This window comes from Rhincodon typus, unplaced genomic scaffold (genome assembly GCF_021869965.1).
Source record: "Rhincodon typus isolate 14 unplaced genomic scaffold, sRhiTyp1.1 hic_rhity00000694, whole genome shotgun sequence".
NCBI classification, from domain to species: Eukaryota; Metazoa; Chordata; class Chondrichthyes; order Orectolobiformes; family Rhincodontidae; genus Rhincodon; species Rhincodon typus.
In genome coordinates, this window is record NW_025966332.1 from 1 (window position 1) to 18020 (window position 18020).

General features: G+C 39.4%; 1 protein-coding gene across 3 annotated transcripts in view; it reads left to right on the forward strand.

Moving 5' to 3' along the window:
• The first annotated feature begins 1678 nt into the window (after nucleotides 1–1678).
• LOC109921547 (syntaxin-17-like) overlaps nucleotides 1679–18020 on the forward strand; it is a 36520-nt gene continuing 20178 nt past the window's right edge. For 2 of the 3 annotated variants that reach the window (XR_007266316.1, XM_020521567.2), the window contains exons 1-2: nucleotides 1685–1852; nucleotides 13285–13350. Coding sequence is in view for 1 of the 3 variants with exons in the window: in XM_020521567.2 (XP_020377156.1) it covers nucleotides 1730–1852; nucleotides 13285–13350 (189 nt within the window). In the remaining 2 variants the exon portion in view is untranslated. Of the gene's footprint in view, nucleotides 1853–13284; nucleotides 13351–18020 lie in introns of all 3 variants that reach the window. The other variant, XR_002259467.2, reaches the window with a different exon arrangement.

Genomic DNA, 18020 nt, shown 5'->3' on the forward strand with positions numbered 1-18020 from the left:
CTGTTTGGATCTCTCTTGTTCTCTCTTTAAACTTGTTGTCCATGTTTGTGTGTCTCATGTCACCTTTTTATTAGATTCTTCACAGGCTGAACAGGTAATAAAATTCCTTATCCTTTCAATCAAGAAAACCTTAGTAATTGGCTCGTTCATTTTCTAGCAAACTACATTTTAATTGAACTGTGACAGCTGTGTGCTAAAAAATTAACTATTTGATATAACTGACTGAGAGGGGTTTAAAAAGAGGGCAACCAATTCTCCCTTCTCAACTGGTCATAACATATGTGATATTTCTGCAGGTACACTTTTATATTAGGAGTTAAATTCTGAATTCTAGATTGAGCAAGGAACAAAATAATTTTTCTGGTGTTTCTTGGGCTTTGACAAATATTTGAATGAAAACTTGTGTATTTGTTTGAATGCATTATTATGGTTTCAGCATAAGTCACACAAAACATTAAAAAGCATACCAAGTTGTACTTTCTTAATCATATTATGTCTAATATGGATTAATTGTTAAATGGTTCAGAACTTTAATTTTTACATTTAAAGCAGGATGTACGGTTTGAGTTTCAAGTCTTAAAAGGCTCCAATTTTGATGATTTCCTCATTTACGCTGAATCTTATGTTGAGGTTGGTAGAAAATTTAAGAATAAATTGAAATTAACAAAATGTGTATATGGATAGGCAAAATTTCAGATATGTCATCCCAATTATTCTCTCACAGGAAATTCCAATCTTTTACCGTTAGTTAATTATGTATCTACATCCCTTCAACTGCTAACAGTAGTATATTTCTCAGTTTTGAGAGACATGGGAGCAAATCACATGTTTCCTTTAGTTGGGTAAAAAGGGTAGAAAAACTGGAAGGATAACAATAACGATTCTCTGTTAAAATATCTACAATGCAAAGTTAACATTTTGATATGGAAAGGATGTAAATTTGAATTTTTCTGTGTTTAGACCAAGCCACATTCAAAGCAGCATCATTGCAAATGTGTTTTTTAGTTAATGCAAATAACGTGAGACTGATAGACCACTGCTAGCATTGCACATGGATAATTCATGGTGTGGAGTGCGATTTTTGATATTTCAACTCAGATGGAATAACTGTTCACCTATCTAGTAGAACGGTTAATTTCCGGAACCATTATATCACGACTAGCATAAGACAAAAATATGTATACATCTTTTATTTTTCAGAAAGCAAATTTTAACACAAAAAAAGTCACAAATGGGTGTGGCTGGCATAATGATTTATTTCTTAACTCAGTTGATTTTAATATTTTTGAGTGGTTATTTATTAATCAGAAGCACTTTTATGGATTTTCTAACATTTATATATTGTATTAATATTTTTAAATGACCATTTAGGTGTGACACAAAATTGAGAGAGCACAGGATTAGGTTGTGTACATGAACAGTCAATGACATTTTTATTTGCAATCTATATCTGAAATGATGGGATGTAGGGTTAGAGTAAGCATCCATCGGTAGTTTAACATGAATGGTGAAAAAATTTTTTTAAAAATGATGAATATCTTGTGATATCTTATTAAAAATCATTATTTGACACGTTTATTTATTAGACATTGAATTTTGTGATGAATAGAAAAATTTTTGAAAGACCTTGCAATATCAGTATTTTTCCTTTGAACTAATGTTTTTAATCTTTTACTTAAGGTCTGATGTGATTTAACCAGAAAGACCCTAATTACTGTTTGGAAACAGGATGGCGAAAGATGCTGCAAAACTGAGCCTTCGACGATTGGAACCAGCGATCCAGAAATTTGTTAAAGTTGCAATCCCAACTGATTTGGAACGGCTCCAAAAGCACCAGATAAATATTGAGAAGGTGTGTGAGATTTATGTAAATATTGATGTGGTTTACATATTTTCACTTCAGCGGTGTAAATTTGGAATAAAATATTTACTGTGTCAATTTCAAAGCAGAGTACACTGGATAATTATGGCGTTTCCTCTGAAATGCCCATTACTTGAAATTAATTAGCTTAAAAGAGTTTGAAAGCTGAGTAATTCCATGTGAATGGATTATTAGCTTTTATCTCAAGGGCACTGGAATCCAAAGAGGAAGAAGTGATGCGTCGTGATCCAGAACTTCGGTGAAATGCTATCTGGGGCACTGCATGCTGTTTTGGGCAATTTTGCTGCTGCTTCTGCCAGGAGATCTGCTGACATGGTATGCCATACAGCTTAGGTGGGTATAAAAGAACCCATGGCACGGTTTTGAAAATGTGCAAGGGAAGTTATCCCTGGTGGCCAATATTTATCCCTCAACCAGTATTACAGAAAAACAAGTTATTTTCTCATTATTGCGTTGTTGTTGTAGGAGTTTGCTATGCTTAGGTTCCTACTCTGTTTCTTATATTTGTAAAGTTTATGGAGGCCACAGTTATCTAAAATAGTCACCTCTCCACAAGTAATTTGAAAATAGTCTATTGAAGGCAGCAGTTTATTTAGCTATTATATGTTAGCTAAATAGATAGAAAAGTATGAAACCTGTAACAGTTGAAGGTAGTTCACTCTTATTAGTGGACAGCTAGCAGTTGTCAGAATGCGTGTTCATCTCAGTAACTTGTGATGGCAGCAGCTTGCTCTCTAGCTGGATGATAGAAAACTCTTCTGTGAGATTGTCTACATCTTTCCTGATCCATCTTTCATCTTAAGAGGGCAGCTGCCTGACTAGCCCTTCAATCTGAAGAGAATTTGTTAATATGCTTTCATTCTAGAGTGTGGTAGGGTAGTCACTATGTTATCTTTGTTTGACTCTTTGTAATTAATGAATATGGAACAAGTCTTCAAGATGTCAAGATGGTTATCTTTCTCTCCCATTATGAGGTCAGCTTTTTAATTAATGTCTTGTTGCAGGTTACCTCCTGGTTCGTTTTAAACACTTGCAGAAATAAATGATTCGCAAAGCATCGTCCTGCCAGTTTAGGGCTGTCAACATGGAAGCTGAACCAAGATGTCTTGATGTTTTCAAGGACTATTTGTGTTCTAAAGACAGAAATAAAACAGTTTCTTTTCTAAGATGGTCCTATCAATGCTTATTAAGTGTTTGTTTTCCTATTTATTTTTTAGAAAATTATAGTTTATAAAAGGCCCAATTTCTACAATGGTAACAACTCTTCAAGAGTTCTTCATTGGCTGTAAAACACTTTGTGACACCCAGTGATCATGAAAAGCTCAAAACTTTGTTTTGGTTAGTTTCTGGTTGATTTCTTCTGGCTATTGGTAATGGTGGGAGTCAATAGGCTTGCAATGGATTTCAGTTAATAGCCAAACCACAGAATTTTAATAATTCTCTGTTGGAAAGTGGGTGTCATTGACAAGGCCAGCATTAATTACTCATCCCTGATTGATCCCAAGAAGTGGTGGTGAATTGCTGCAGTTTGAGGTGTAGGAAAGCCCTGAGAGCCATTAGGAAGAATGTTCAGGCTTTTGATTAAGCAACACTGAAGGAACAGTGATATAATTCCACATTGTGATGCTGTGAGGTTTGGAAACAAAGTTGCAAGTGATGGTGTTCTCATGTGTTGCTGTCCTTCTCGGTGCTAGAGGTTATAGGTTTTGAAGATGCTGTTAAAGGAGACTTGGCTACTTGCTGCCATGCATCTTGTAGATGGTGCACACCTCTGCCACTGTGCCTTTGTGGTAGAGGTACTGAATGTTCAAGGTGATATGATGTGCCAGTCAAGCAAACTGCATTGTCCTGGATGAGCTAGTGTTCTTGAGTGTTCGGGGAACCACATTCATCCAGGCAAGCAGAGAGTGTTCCATTATGCTTCTGGCCGGAGGAGCAGTCTAGGTTGAAAGAAAATTTTGAAGATGGAACAAAGGGTTTGCTGAAGATTGCAGAGAGAAGACTTTCAGCGAAAGAGGTGCACACGGAGGCGAAAGAAGAAATTGGCTTTGTTCTAAGCTGGCAATCTGTTGAGATGTGGGTGAAAGGCGATAAAGATTTTGTTGAGAATAAACATTTGAGTGAGTGGAGAAGATTTGAAAGTTTAATGAAAGCATGGTAAGGAATTAAGTTTGAAGAAGGGATGGGGTCTGAGGGAGGAAAAGGGAATAAGGACATAGAGGGCCTTTGGTATCTTTTTTATTTCTTTACTTGTCCTATTATCATCTCCTTTTGCCTTGTACTATCAATCCTTTTGTCACGTAATCTTTGCTGATTTTTAGACTTTCTCTCTTGTCCTCCCTGTGAGTGAACTGCCCCTCCACATCCCTCAGCAATTTCCCTGCTGCTGCTCTTAAAACCATTTCAAATATTTTCCAGTCCTGATGAAAGGGCATCATCCTGAAACTCTCCACAGATTTGGCCTGATCTGTTGGATATTAATAGCATTCTCTGATTTATTTTACACTTCATTGCCAGAGATAGATGAATATAGTGAGCTTTGGTATTGCAGGTTTTCCATGATACATGTTATCATTGCCCATAAAGTAATGTTCATGCAGGCAATGCGAGTTAGCTCCACCACATACTTGAGCCGAAAGGGAGCCTCACTTCCTCAGCATCCAGCTCATGTGTAACCATAGCAGCCTGTCGGGCTGGTTATTGCATGTTATCCTGCAGTTGGAATGCCTTCATTTAGTGGCAGTCCACTGCAATAGCAGCATTTGAACCACCACAGTGAACTAAAGGGTAGCTACTAAGTGAAAAATACTACCTGTTGACAACATGGATCATGACTCTGGTTCCTCATGCACATTAACACAGCAGGCACACACTGAAAACCATGCTGCCACAGGGTATGTAATAGAGAAGGCCATTAGAGTGCTGAAACAATGATTTAGCTGTCTGAATCCTTTCTGGAGATTCCTTGCAGTGGAAGAGCTGAGCAGCTCTCAAGATTTATGCTGCTGTGCTTCATATTTCACACTCACTATAGCGAAGGGGCAGGCCTGACGACCAGGCAAGAAGAGGAATCTCTTAGTGCTTGTGTGTGCTGCATTTTACTGATGAAGAGGTGCTGGTGTTGGACTGGGGTGGGCAAAGTCAGAAAATCACACAACACCAGGTTATAGTCCAACAGGTTCATTTGAAAACACAAGCTTTCAGAACCTCAATCCTCCTTTAGGTGTCAGTGAGAGAGGTAGTATCAGGCACAGACTTCATAAGTAAAAGATCAAAGGTTCACACCATTGATGAGGATGTACTAAACAAACCTAAGATGCTGTTAAATCTTTAATCAGTTAGAAGGCGTTAATTGATCAATATGTATATGTAAATTCCTGAATTCCTATCAAGTCACGGTCCCTAGAGAGCTAAAGGTTTTATCAGTGTAAAGAAGAGGTGACATTTTAAGTCAGACACTGCATGATAGGTGTGAGACCTTGTTTAGAATTGATTTGTGTTGGCATGTGTATATGAGGGTGGGAGTGCGCGCGTGCGAGGGTGGGGGAGTGCGCGAGTGATATAGTGTGGTGGGGTCACCTGTTGTGCCAAATGGAGCAGACTGTAGGTGTGAACGATGACATATTAGGAGAGGACAGAAGGGGGCTGCTGCTCCATTGAATCACTGTTACTCCCCGATGCTGAGGTTCCAACAATCATAGTAATTTGTCGGAGGAGATCTTGTTAGACTGTTGTGACTCCCCTGTAAGGCCCTTTGAACATGACTACTGGCAGCCATAATGACAGGTTGCTTAGCTGGAAGCTAAACTAATGTGAGAGCAATCTGATCATAAATGATTGTTGTCTGAGATTTCACTGCAGTGTTAAGATTTATAGTGGGAGTTACTTGTAGCAGAGACGTTGGGTATCATGCTTTGCTTCATGGTTGAAGTCCACAAATGCACTAATGAAGTTGGCCACCATTTTCACCTGGAGAATGAGGTGCTCCGAGCTCTGAAAAACACAAGTGCTGAAATCCTCAATATTTCTTTCCAATGTACCAAATGTTCTATTGTGTATACCCATCAACTGCCTTCTGAAACCTGGTCCTTTGAAGTCCTCATCTTTGCAGTTCAACCCCTGTCAGACATGTCCTCCTGTGATGTGGTATCTGTACTATTCTTGCACCATGCCCTGGTGATTTATGGGTGTCTCAGCATGTGAAATCCTGTCTCTTCTAGCCAATTTTACCCACTGTATCAGGATCTGTAAGCATGAAAGAAAGTGATGGTTTATCTTCATCTCTGTCTTATTGTTTCTCCACTGTCCCAGTGCAATACGTGGGCGTGGGGTTTGCAGTAGTAAGTATCTGAGGGTGGGGTAGATCTTGTAAATGTAAGGCGAGTCTTGATAGAGTTTTATTTTGTCAGTTGGGTAACAAGGCTGTGGTGCTCTAGGTATTACCAGTGATACAGTTGAAAGATTATGACGTGATGGTGCTGTCATTAACCTCACCCACTTGTGTGAGATCATTTAATGTATTATAGCACTGCAGTCAACGCCTTCTTGGACTGCTGGCATTAACCTCAATGACTATCAGTTTACACAGTCACTTTGAGTATGTGTATTTGTTTGTTAGGCAGGGATCTTAACCTTCAAGGTTTTGGAGTAGATCTGTAGCTCGGGTTGTGGGTGTTGAGGCTGGTTAGCTTGCCGAGCTGGTGTGTTGTTCCGCAGATGTTTCGTTACCGTGCTTGGTAACCTCTTCGGTGTAGCACCAACTGGCTACAAAAAGACATGACCAATACTCACTCATCTCAATCCACATGGACAAGGAGAACCACCACTTCGACTGGGACAACACCAAGATCCTGGGACAGGCTAGGCAGAAACAAGCACGAGAATTCCTGGAAACACGGCACTCCACGAAGCATGCTATTAATAAACACATTGAACTCGACCCCATATACATTCCACTACGGAGGAAACCCGGAACTGAGGTAATCCATCGCAACGGACCCCAGAGTTTAAAAACCAGGCGGGAAAACACACCGACGCTTCATCAGAGGCTGCACTGAGGATGTTACCAAGCATGGTAACGAAATGTCTGCGGAACAACAAACCAGCTAGGCGAGCCAACCAACCTCAAGATCTTAACCTTTTACATCCTCCACCAAATGATTGAAAGCCTTAGATAATGCCATGTTTTGGTATTTCCAGGCCAGATTCACTTACTGCATGACTCCCAGCATCTGTTCCAGCCACAATGCTCTGCTGCTTTAAGAAGTGCAGGCTGAAATTAAATAGTCTAAGCTAGCAGTAATGGTGCAACGGTGGTTTTCAATCTCAAGGAGAGATTGTTCTCCAGGAGAGGTCATGTCTGACACTTAGTCATAGAGGTCTACAATGGAAAAAAAGGGCCCTTTGGCCCATCGAGTCTGCACCTGTCAAAAACAAGCACCTAAGTATTCTAATCCCATTTTCTAGCACTTGTCCTATAGCCTTCTATGCCTTGATATCACAAGTGCACATCTAAATACTTGAACGTTTTAAGGGACTATACCTCCCTTACAGGCAGTGATTACAAGATTTCTGCCATTCCATGATAAACATTTTTTCCTCTCTCATCCTCTTTAAACCTCCTGCCCCTTACATTTAATCTATGCATTCTGAACTTTGAGCCCACTACCAAGAGAAAATTTGATACACCTCAACTATGATACCACCCACCACCTCAGTCTCCTCTGCTCCAAGGAAAACAACCCCAGTCTAACTAAAACTCTCTAAACCAAGTAACATCCTGGTAAATCTTCGCTGCATCCTCTCCAATGCAATCACGTCCCTCTGGTAACATGGATTCTAGAACTGCACACAATGCTGTATCTGTGACCTGGGCTACTTTTTACATAGTTCTAGTATTGTGTCCCTACTCCCCACCCTGAACCCCCAACCCCGCTAATAAATGTTCATATGCCTTCTTCACCACTTTATCTGCCTGTCCCATTACGTTAAGGGACCAGTGGGTATGCACTCCAATGTCCTTCTGATCTTCAGTGCATCCCAGAGCCCTACCATTCAAACCTGTATTCTCTTGACTTATTTATCCTGCTGAAGTGCTTCATCTCACGTTTACCCAGATTGAATTCCATGAGCCACTGATCAGCCCACCAGACCAGCCCATCCATATCCTCCTGTAATTTAAAGCTACCATCCCCACTAATTACCATCCCATCAATTTTCATATCGTCTGCAAACCTACTTATCAGCTCCCCTACATTCAAGACTACATTCATGTAACTCAATTATGCCACTTGTGTGACATGTTTCATCATTGACTTCCTCCAGTATCAACATCCTGAACATTACTGTTGACTGGAAACTGAACTGTGCCAGCCACATAAATGTTGTTGCTACTGGGCCAAAATCTTGGAACTCCCTTCCTAATAACACAGTGGATGTACCACAGACCACATTGGAAACAGTGCTTTAAGAAGGCAGTTCACCATCACCTTCTCAGGGGTAGTGAAGGGTGGACAGTAAATATTAGCCTGCCTGGTGATGCCCACATCCTGGAAACAAATTTTTAAGCGCATAACTTGCCACTTTTCAGCCTAAACCTGAATGTTGCTACATTCAGACGTGGATTTCTGCATTATCTGAGGAATTGTGAATTGAATTGAACGCTGTGCAATGACTGTATGGTGGAACAGTCATTGATGAGGAGTATTTTGAGCCTGGAAGACCTCCTGCAGTGATGTTTTGTGTTAGCACCATTGGCTTTCAACAACTGCCGCCGTCTTTGAGCTGGGTATGATGAGAACCAGTTGGGACATTTCTCCTTTGTTCCCTACTGACTTCAATTTTATAAGGTACACCCACAGGCAAATGCTCCCTTGACACGAAGGGCAGTAACTCATTTCTGAAATGTAGATTTTTATTCTCCATCTTTGGATTAAGGTAGTAAGGAAGCCTGAAGTCACGAGTTCTGGAAGAAACCAAACTGTGTGCCAATGAATAGGTTGATCATGAGATGTAGGAGCGGAAAAAGGTCATTCAGTCCATCACGTCTGCTCCACCATTCAATGAGATGCTGATCTGATAATCCTGAACTCCATTTTCTTACTTTTCCTCATAAGACCTGATTTCCTTACTGATTAAAAATGTGTCCACCTATCGACCCAGCCTTGACAGCCGTCTGTGGTAAAGAATCCCACAGGTTTGTTGTCTTCGGAGAGAAGAAATTTTTCCTTATCACAATCTTAAATGAACAACCCTTCACTTTGAGATTATGTCCTCTGGTCTTTGACTCTCCCACATAATTTTTCAGCATCTACCTTGTCAAACCTCCTAAGAATCTCAAATGTTTTGCTGAGATTAACTCTTTGGAGTTTATAAGAATAAGAGGCAAAGTCCAACTTAGTCAACCTCTACTCATAAGAAAAATCAGGGTCAACCTAGTGAACCTTCTCTGGACTGCCTGCAAGGCCAATATATTTGCCCTAGATAAGGGGACAAAAATTGTTCATATTCTAGATATGTTCTAGGGTGGTCTAACTGCCTTGTATAGTTTTAACCAGACTTTCCTATTTTCATTTTTCACTCCCTTCTTGCAATAAAGGCTAACATTCAATTTTCCCTCCCTATTATTATCTTACCTTTTAAATAGAGATAAATGTAAAAATACTTCAGTGCAGAGGGATTGCTGCATAGTGTGCAAGTACAGCAGGTAGTAATGAAATTTTGATATTTATTGCAAAAGTCATAGAGTATGAAAATAGGGAAGTGTTGCTGCAGCTGTAAAAGACATTGGTCATATCTGGGGTACTTCATATTTTGGTCCCTTCCTTGAGGAAAGATGTAATTGTATTGGAGGCAGTTCAAAGAAGGTTCATGAGACTAATTCCAGGGATGAAAAGCTTACCTTATGAGGAGAGTTTGAATGGTTTAGGCGTATTCTCCAATCGGTTTAGCAGAATGAAAGGATGTAGAGCAGATGTTTCCCCTTGAGGGGCAACGTAAAACAAGAGGCCATAGTTTTAGGCTAAGGGGTGGCAGATTTAGAACGGCGGTGAGGAAGAATTACTTCTCAAAGGCTTGTGAATCTGTGGAATTAATTACTGTAGAGTGTGGTGAACATCAGTGTACTGAATAAATGTAAGGAGGAGAGAGATGGATTTTTTAATCAATAATAGTTTGAAGGGTTATGGGGAGTAGCCAGGAAAATGGATTTGAGCCCAAGATGAGATTAGCCATGATCATATTAACTGACAAAGTAGGCTCAAGAGGCTGAATTGCCTACTCCTGGTCCTTGTTCTTATATTCTATTATACCTCTGCAGTTTTCTGTGCTCTTTCTCCACTTAAATAATGTTCATCTCCTCTATTCTTTCTACTAAAGCACATAACCTTACATTTTCCTATATTGTAGTCCATCTGCCAAGTCTTTGTCCACTCACTTAACTGTATTCCTCTATAGACTCTTACCAGTTGCCCTCACACTAATTTTGTATAATCTGTGAACTTGGTGTTAGTACAGTCATTTTTATTATCCAAGTCTTAATATGTATCGTAAATAATTGTGGCCCCAGCACTGATGTCTGTGGCACTTCGTTAGTTACACGTTACCATCCTAAAAAGGTTGTTCTTTATCTCAACACTCTGTGTTTTCTGTTTGTATATTAATATACCACGCTTGACACTGTGGGTGTGGTGGGAGGCCGTAATGTTACTGGACTAGCAATCCAGAATTCCAGGCAAATGTTCTGAGGATGTGGGTTCAAATTCCACCATGGTGGATAATAACATTTGAATTCAATAGCAATTTGGAACAAAAGGATTGTTATTAGCAACCACATAACTGCTGCTATTAGAAAAAGGTGTCTGGATCACTAACATCCTTCAGGGAAGGAAATCTGCCATCCTTACCTGGTCTGGCCTGTAATTGACACCAGACCCATAGCAATGTGGTTTACTGTTAACAGCCCTCCGAGTAATTCGGATTTGAATGGCAGAGCTGGGCTGAATGGCATATTTATGCTCCAATGTATTATGGTTTTATGGAATGACCTATATGGACAATTTTTGACATTATCTGGTCAGTTACATTGTTGTAGCTATACTGCAACAGTTGGCAAAGGTTTCAGGTAGTTCTGTAGTGCACATCATCAGTCTTCTAACTGGGTTGTTGTAAGGCCCATAGCTTTTTCTCTCTCCAGTGTGCTGAGCTATTTTCTGACGCTATGGAGTGAATCGAGTTGATTGAAGACTGGAATCTGTGCTGTAGGCGTCCTCAGGGGGAGGTGGATTGCCCACTCAACACTTAATCTGTAGATACTTCTAAATGCTTCAGCTTTGTATTTTGCGAGTGCTTCTCAAACATTTTCACACTTTGACCTCATTTGGAGGGTGAACATTGTTCTGAGCCCTCCTGGGAGAACTGAGAGAGGGCCTCATAGAGTGAGAAAATAGCTGCTTTAACTTGACCGGAGGTGTACCATGGCCACAACTACCTCAGATTTGATGTCCCCAGAATCATAGCTCATTGTTCCACTTGGGTTCCTGACCCCATTTTGGGCAGTCCTGTCTTTTGCACTCCTGTGCTAAGCTCTGCTGTCATAGAATTGCAGATCTTTAAAAAATGTCCTTTACTGTGCTTTCTGATGAATGTGTCTGGTTGTGTCGATGTTTTTGGAGATATGAAAAACGTTCAATTTAAGAGGCATGCCTGGTGGCAATTCAGAGGTTCCTATCTGTGCCATGATGCCCTTCCACCACCACTTAAAAAGGCAACCTTGTGATTGGTAATGTTGATGAAGTTGGCCCAGCGGTGAGAGAGGGCGACTCTGATGTTGGTTGGTCTGGCGCAGGAGGTGACGAGGCGGTCGCAGAGGATTACCAGAACAGTTGCAAAGATGCCACCTGAGGATTGGTGACTTCGATGATTGTTGGGTGAGGTGTAGATGGCGGCAAAGCGGTGGCAGAGGGTAGATGGTGCAGGCGTCAGTGACAGTGATGAGCTGGCCTCAGGACTGATGAACTCTCTTCAAGCTATATTTTTTTTGTATTCTTAAATTATTCAAAATGGCGCCATTTTATAGTGAAAAATGAAAGCTTTTCACATTTTTTATTTTTACTGTAAAATATACGTGACAATATAATCAAAATCAAATTATTACGGTGTGCCACTGCACAACAAAATTAAAAGGTCATGTGTACTTAAATATATAGGCTGCGCACAAAAATAATCGAGTGGGCAATGATTGTGAGTGCATTACTTTATTTTAGATTTATATTCTAACAATATTCTAAATGTTGTGACTGCAATGTTAAAATAATGTGTAGGTTTGGAGAGATGATGAGATTTATTTTTTAAAAAACATAGCATTCCCATATGCAAATTTTACTGCATGTGTGATTTTTGGAACATTGGTGTGTTTGAGTCTGTAATTTTGAGAACCTATTTCAGTTTCTTTACAGTGGTGATCTTTTTGCTACCGTACAGAACCAGAGAAAGGACCCTCTGGCGAATATGAAAAGTGAATAGCCAATTTGGGTAAAATAATTTGCCAACTAAGCTGGTAGCATTCAGTTAAGTCTACCAGAAAGGAAAGCACTCACAGTCGTCATTCTTTCCTGCCATTTTGTATCATATACTTTTTAATAATTGCAGTGTGCAGAAGCAATATCACAATAAATATAAATTTCAAATCCAGGACCAGTTCAATCCTAAGTTACTTCAAAATAATTGCTTCTCTGAATCATATCCCTTTCAGGTGAAAGTTTCAGTTAGTGAAACTATGAATAATAAGTGAAACTATGGAACTTAATTCAAACAACTCGAGCAGGCATGGTAGTGTGAGGATTGAGAGAATTTGGAGAGAGTCAGATTCTTGGTGTTGGAAAAATTCTCTTAACTTAAACAGGGAGTGGGAACAGCCCAATATACAAATCTGTGGGTGGTTGGATACCAATTAGACTTCTTAATGAGCCCCAGTTATCCCTGGGCCCACAAGGATTCAGTGGATTTAATAGAATTTGCAACACCTCAGCTGTCTTCTGAAGGCTGGCCAGCAAACTCTAATAGGTTTGCTGGTGACCTCATGGGGAGGGGGTGAACCCCTCATTAATAGACACTGTATCCAGTTAAGCAACCCAGTAACAGGGAGGGGTCAAGGCTGCTGAATGTTGCTCAATTGCCTTTGCCTCATCCCTTTGCACCTCCCCTTACTCTGGTAACTCTTTCCCATAATTCTCATTCTGCGCTACTCACTACATTGAATATTTTCAAAATGTGCATGATAAAGCTAAATCAGAGAAGTAGAATTGTACATAAAGATAAAAATCATGATTCCTAATACCACTTATATCACACTCGTCCTAGAGTTATTACCTTACTTTTGTTGTACTGATAATTTCTTTTTCCAGTATCAGCGATGGAGTCAATGGGACAAGCTGCATCAGGAGCACATCAATGCAAGCCGTACTGTGCAGGTAAATAATGTTTGTGTGCCTTCTTTTTAGTTTGTTACAGAGATTTTATGTTGAAGATGATTTGAGTGCCATTGTCAGGAATTCTTCTGCCTATGTATGTTTGTTTATTTGTACTGTTAATCTGAAAAGGGAATCTTTCAAATATGTTTTGTAAAAGTAGTAAAATAAAATAGATTGCTTCACAGCTACAGCATTTTTAGAATTTATGTGTACGTTGTAACTTCCTGGAGTAGTTATTTTATTTAGAAACTAGCATCGTTTTTATTCTGCTTTTCAGGAATCCCATTCTAGAGTCTCTCAGCAGAACTCAGCTCTTTCCACAATGATGCTGATAAACTGTTATTGTATGATTGAAGTTAAGCTTGTGATAAAGAGTTGATTCTAAATTTTGTGGCTTAATATATCTTGTTTGAATGGACTCAAGCCAATAATTGTTCGCCTTTTCCATTCATGATTAAAGCTTTAATGCAGATGTTGATTGGCTAACATGTAAGCACAGTGACACAGCTAATTTAAAGTATTCAAGCTTAAGGACATATAAACATAAAAAACAGGAATGGGCCAAATGACCACATGGGTGTGCTCTGCTGGTCAATATCATGTTGAATATATATATCAACTTTATGTCCCTGCCCTGTTCCCATCTCCCTTGATTTTGAGGTTATGCACTTAGGCAGGAAGAATAGAGGAGCTGAATATTACTTAAAAGGAGAGGACTGCAGAAAACTACAGAACAGAGGGATTTGGGAGTCCTTCTGCATGAATCACAAGAGGTTAGCATCCAAGTTTGATGAGTAGTAGGAAAGATAAATGGACCGTTGGCCTTTATTTTGAAGGGACTGGAATATAAAAGTAAGGAAGTTTTGCTAAAACTATATGCAAAGCACCAGTCAGGCTGGAATACTGTGAGCAGTTTTGGGCCCCTTATCTAAGGAAAGATATTCTGGCATTAGGCTTCCCAGAGAAGGTTTACTCAGCTAATACGTATTATGGAGGGATTATTTTATGAAGATAGGTTGGGTATAATGGGCTTGTACCGATTGGTATTTAGAAGAATGAGAGGTGACCTTATTGAAACATACAAGATTCTTAGAGGACTTGACAGATTAAAGGCAAAAAGATTGTTGCTCCTGGTGGGAGAATGGTGGCCAGAGGGCATACCTTATGATATTTAGGACAGAGATGAGGAGGAGTTTCTTCCCTCACAGGGTTGTGAATCTGTGGAATTCTTTATTATTAATGGTTTATTGAGTATATTTAAGGCTGAGATGGGACAATTTCTTAATCGCTGGAGTTTAGAAGAATGAGAGATGATCTTCGAGAAGCCTATAAAATTCTACCAGAACTAGACAGAGTTAATGCAGGAAAGATGTTCCTGATAACTGGGAGCCAGATCCACGGTTCACAGTTTAAGGATATGGGACAAGCCATTTAGGATTAAGAACATAGAACATAGAACAGTACAACACACTACAGGCCCTTCGGCCCACGAAGTTGTGCCGACCTATTATCCTACTAAGGTCAAACTACTCTACATACCCTACATTTTACTATCCTCCATGTTCCTATCCAAGAGTCGCTTAAAAGTCTGTAAAGTATCTGACTCCACTACTACTGCTGGCAGCGCACTCCACATGCCTACCACTCACTGTGTAAAGAACCTACCTCTGACATCTCCCCTATATCTTCTTCCAGTCACCTTTAAAATTGAAAATTATAAGGTGAGATATTTCTTCACCCAGAGTGTGCTGAGCCTATGGAATTATCTGCCACAGAAAGCAGTTGAGGCCAAAGCATTGAATGTTTTCAAGAAGGAGTTGGTCGTATTTCTTGGGCTAAAGGGATCAAATGGTATGGAGAGAAAGTGGGAAAAGGGTACTGATTGAATCATCAACCATGATTATGTTAACAGGCAGAGCAGGCTGAAAGAGTTGACTGGCCTTCTACACCCATTTTCTATGTTTCTTTGGAATGAAGGGTTATAGAGAAAAGTCAGGAAAGTGGAGGGTGATGAGATCAGCTATGATGTCATTGAATGATGGAGTAGACTTGATGGGCTGAATGGCCTACTTCTGCTGCTGCATCTTATGGTCTTAATTCCTTTAATGTACAAAAATCTGTCAAGCTCAGTCTTGAAAATTCACATTGAGCATCAACAGCTTTCAGAATAACAGAATTCCGCATGTTTAAAAACATTTTGCTTTTCCAGTTTTCCTCCCAAAGTGGATAATTTCACGTGCTGTACGTTTGGTTAAAGACATACTAGCCCAACTTTTCCTATTGAAAATGCAATAATTTCTTCCTCATTTTGTCTTCAACTCTTCAAATATAGGAGTGATTTCAGAGATATTACGCCCAGTTTTCCAATACCTCAAGCCAAGTATGTAACTTAAGTATCAGTGCTTTTTTGGCTTGCTGCATTATGTAAATACCACATCAAACTTTACATCGTTTTGAGCAGAATGATGAATGTTCTAGTCCTTTCTTGCAATGTTTTATTAAGGCATGGGATTTCTGAGAAGACCAGTGGTGACAGTAATGTAATAATAATGTCACTGGACTATTAAACCAGTGGCCTAGACTAATGCTCTCGGGACAAAAGTTCAAATTCCACCACAGCAACTAGTGGAATTTAAATTCAGTTAATATGTCTGAAATTGAAAAGTATTATTAGTAATGCTGATCATGGAACTATCACCAATTGTTATAAAACTCCATTTGGTTCACTAATGTCTCTTGGAGAGGAAACCTGCCATCCACACCCAGTTTGGCCTACATGTGTCCTGAGACCCATAGTGATTGCCTTGGACAGTAGTTAAATGTCAATCAGGAATGGGCCACAATTCTTGTCGGTGATAACAGAAACAAATTTGCTGGAAAAGCTTAGCAGGTCTGGCAGCATATGTGAAAGAAAAAACAGTTAATGTTTTGGGTCCAGTGACCCTTTGTTAGAAGTCAAGGCATCTTGTCAGTGATGCCTACATGCCATAAACAATAAAAAAAACCTCAGATTGTTCTTTTAGAGGGTGATGGTCAAGGTTTTGTAATTCAGATTAGCATTTGCCTATTTATTTTAAATATTTGCTTTGTTCAGCTAACTTTATCGGCAGTGCATTTCCCTGGTCTTTGGATCGGTAATAGAAAACAAGGAAGGCCTTTCATTTGTTTAAGCATTGTTCACTACCTGAGGACATCTCAAACCACTTTAATGAAATACTTTTAAAGCATAATCACTCTTATAATGCAGGGAAACATGGAAGCTACTTTGCACAAACTAAGATCGCAAAAGCAACATTTAACTAAATGATCAGGTGGTCTGTTTTTGATAAGTGGATGAATGTTGGCCAGGAACTGTCAGAGTGCCGTAAAATCCTTTATGTCCAGTTGAGCGAGCTCATGGTGCCTTGCTTTATTATCTAATGTGCCATACAGGCAGTCTGGCTAGTTTCAGGTCATTCAGGCTCCAGATGTACTTCTGCAACATTTTAGGATTATGAGGTTAAACATTTGCTATCCAGATACCAAAGTGAAGATAGTCTGGAGTATGCACAAGATGGGTTATGTGGAACAGTATTTTGAGGAGTCAAGGAGGGCTCGGGCTATTTTGGATTTGATGTTGTGTGATGAGAAAAGGCTTTCTGTGAAGGAGCTTTTCAGAAATAGTGATCAAAACAAAATAGAATTTTACATGAAATTTGAATGTGACATAATTCATTCTGAAACTAAAGTCTTAAATCTGAGCAAAGGAAACTGAGGGAATGGGAGAAGGATAAATTGGTTAGGGTGAATTCGAAAATGCACTAAAAGATTTGTCATTTACAGATCTTAGAAGGAAGTAACAATTGATATAATGGATGCATTGGTGGGTTATCATTCAAAATTCTTTTGTTTTCTGGAACTTTTCCTGCTAACTGGAAGATGGCAAATTGTACTCCACTATTTAAGAAGGAAGGAAGAGAGAAAGTGGAGAACTAGAGACCTGTCAGCTTGATGTCTATAGTAGAGAAAATGTCAACATCTATTATATAGGATATGATATCTGAACGTTTAGAAAAGAATGGCAAAATTGGACAGTGCTAACATGGATTTATAGATGAGAAATCATGCTTGACACAATCATTGGACATTTTGAGGATGTTATTTGTAGCACAGACAAAGAGGAACCAGTGTGGGCAAATGGCATTAAGAAGACTATCAGCCATGATCTGTAATGGCAAGGCAAGCTTGATGGGCTGAACAGCCTATTCCTGCTCCTGTGTTCCTATAGTCATGGGTTTCCTGAATTGACATTTGATCCATAAATTTCATCTGTTCTTGCTGTGGCTATGTTGCCTTGTGATAATTGTCACACTAAGTTGGCTGTATTTGTTGGCTGATTCAGTAATTTTGAGATGAAACCTATTAAGGAGAAATAAACCAGATGATAATTTTGTTCAACTATGGATTGGGCCCATTATCTCAGTCGGTGGGGAGCTTGAGTAATCATCTTTGTAGATTTTACCTTTGTGGAATAATAAGCTTTTGGGATAAGGACGAAGGAAGAAAAATGTGTTTGGAGCTCAGAGTTACATACTTCCCTGTGACAACTTTCACAATTATTTTTGTGGAATTTGAGGCTACATTTTATTTATAAATATTTTATAATATTTTATAAATATTACAGACAATAG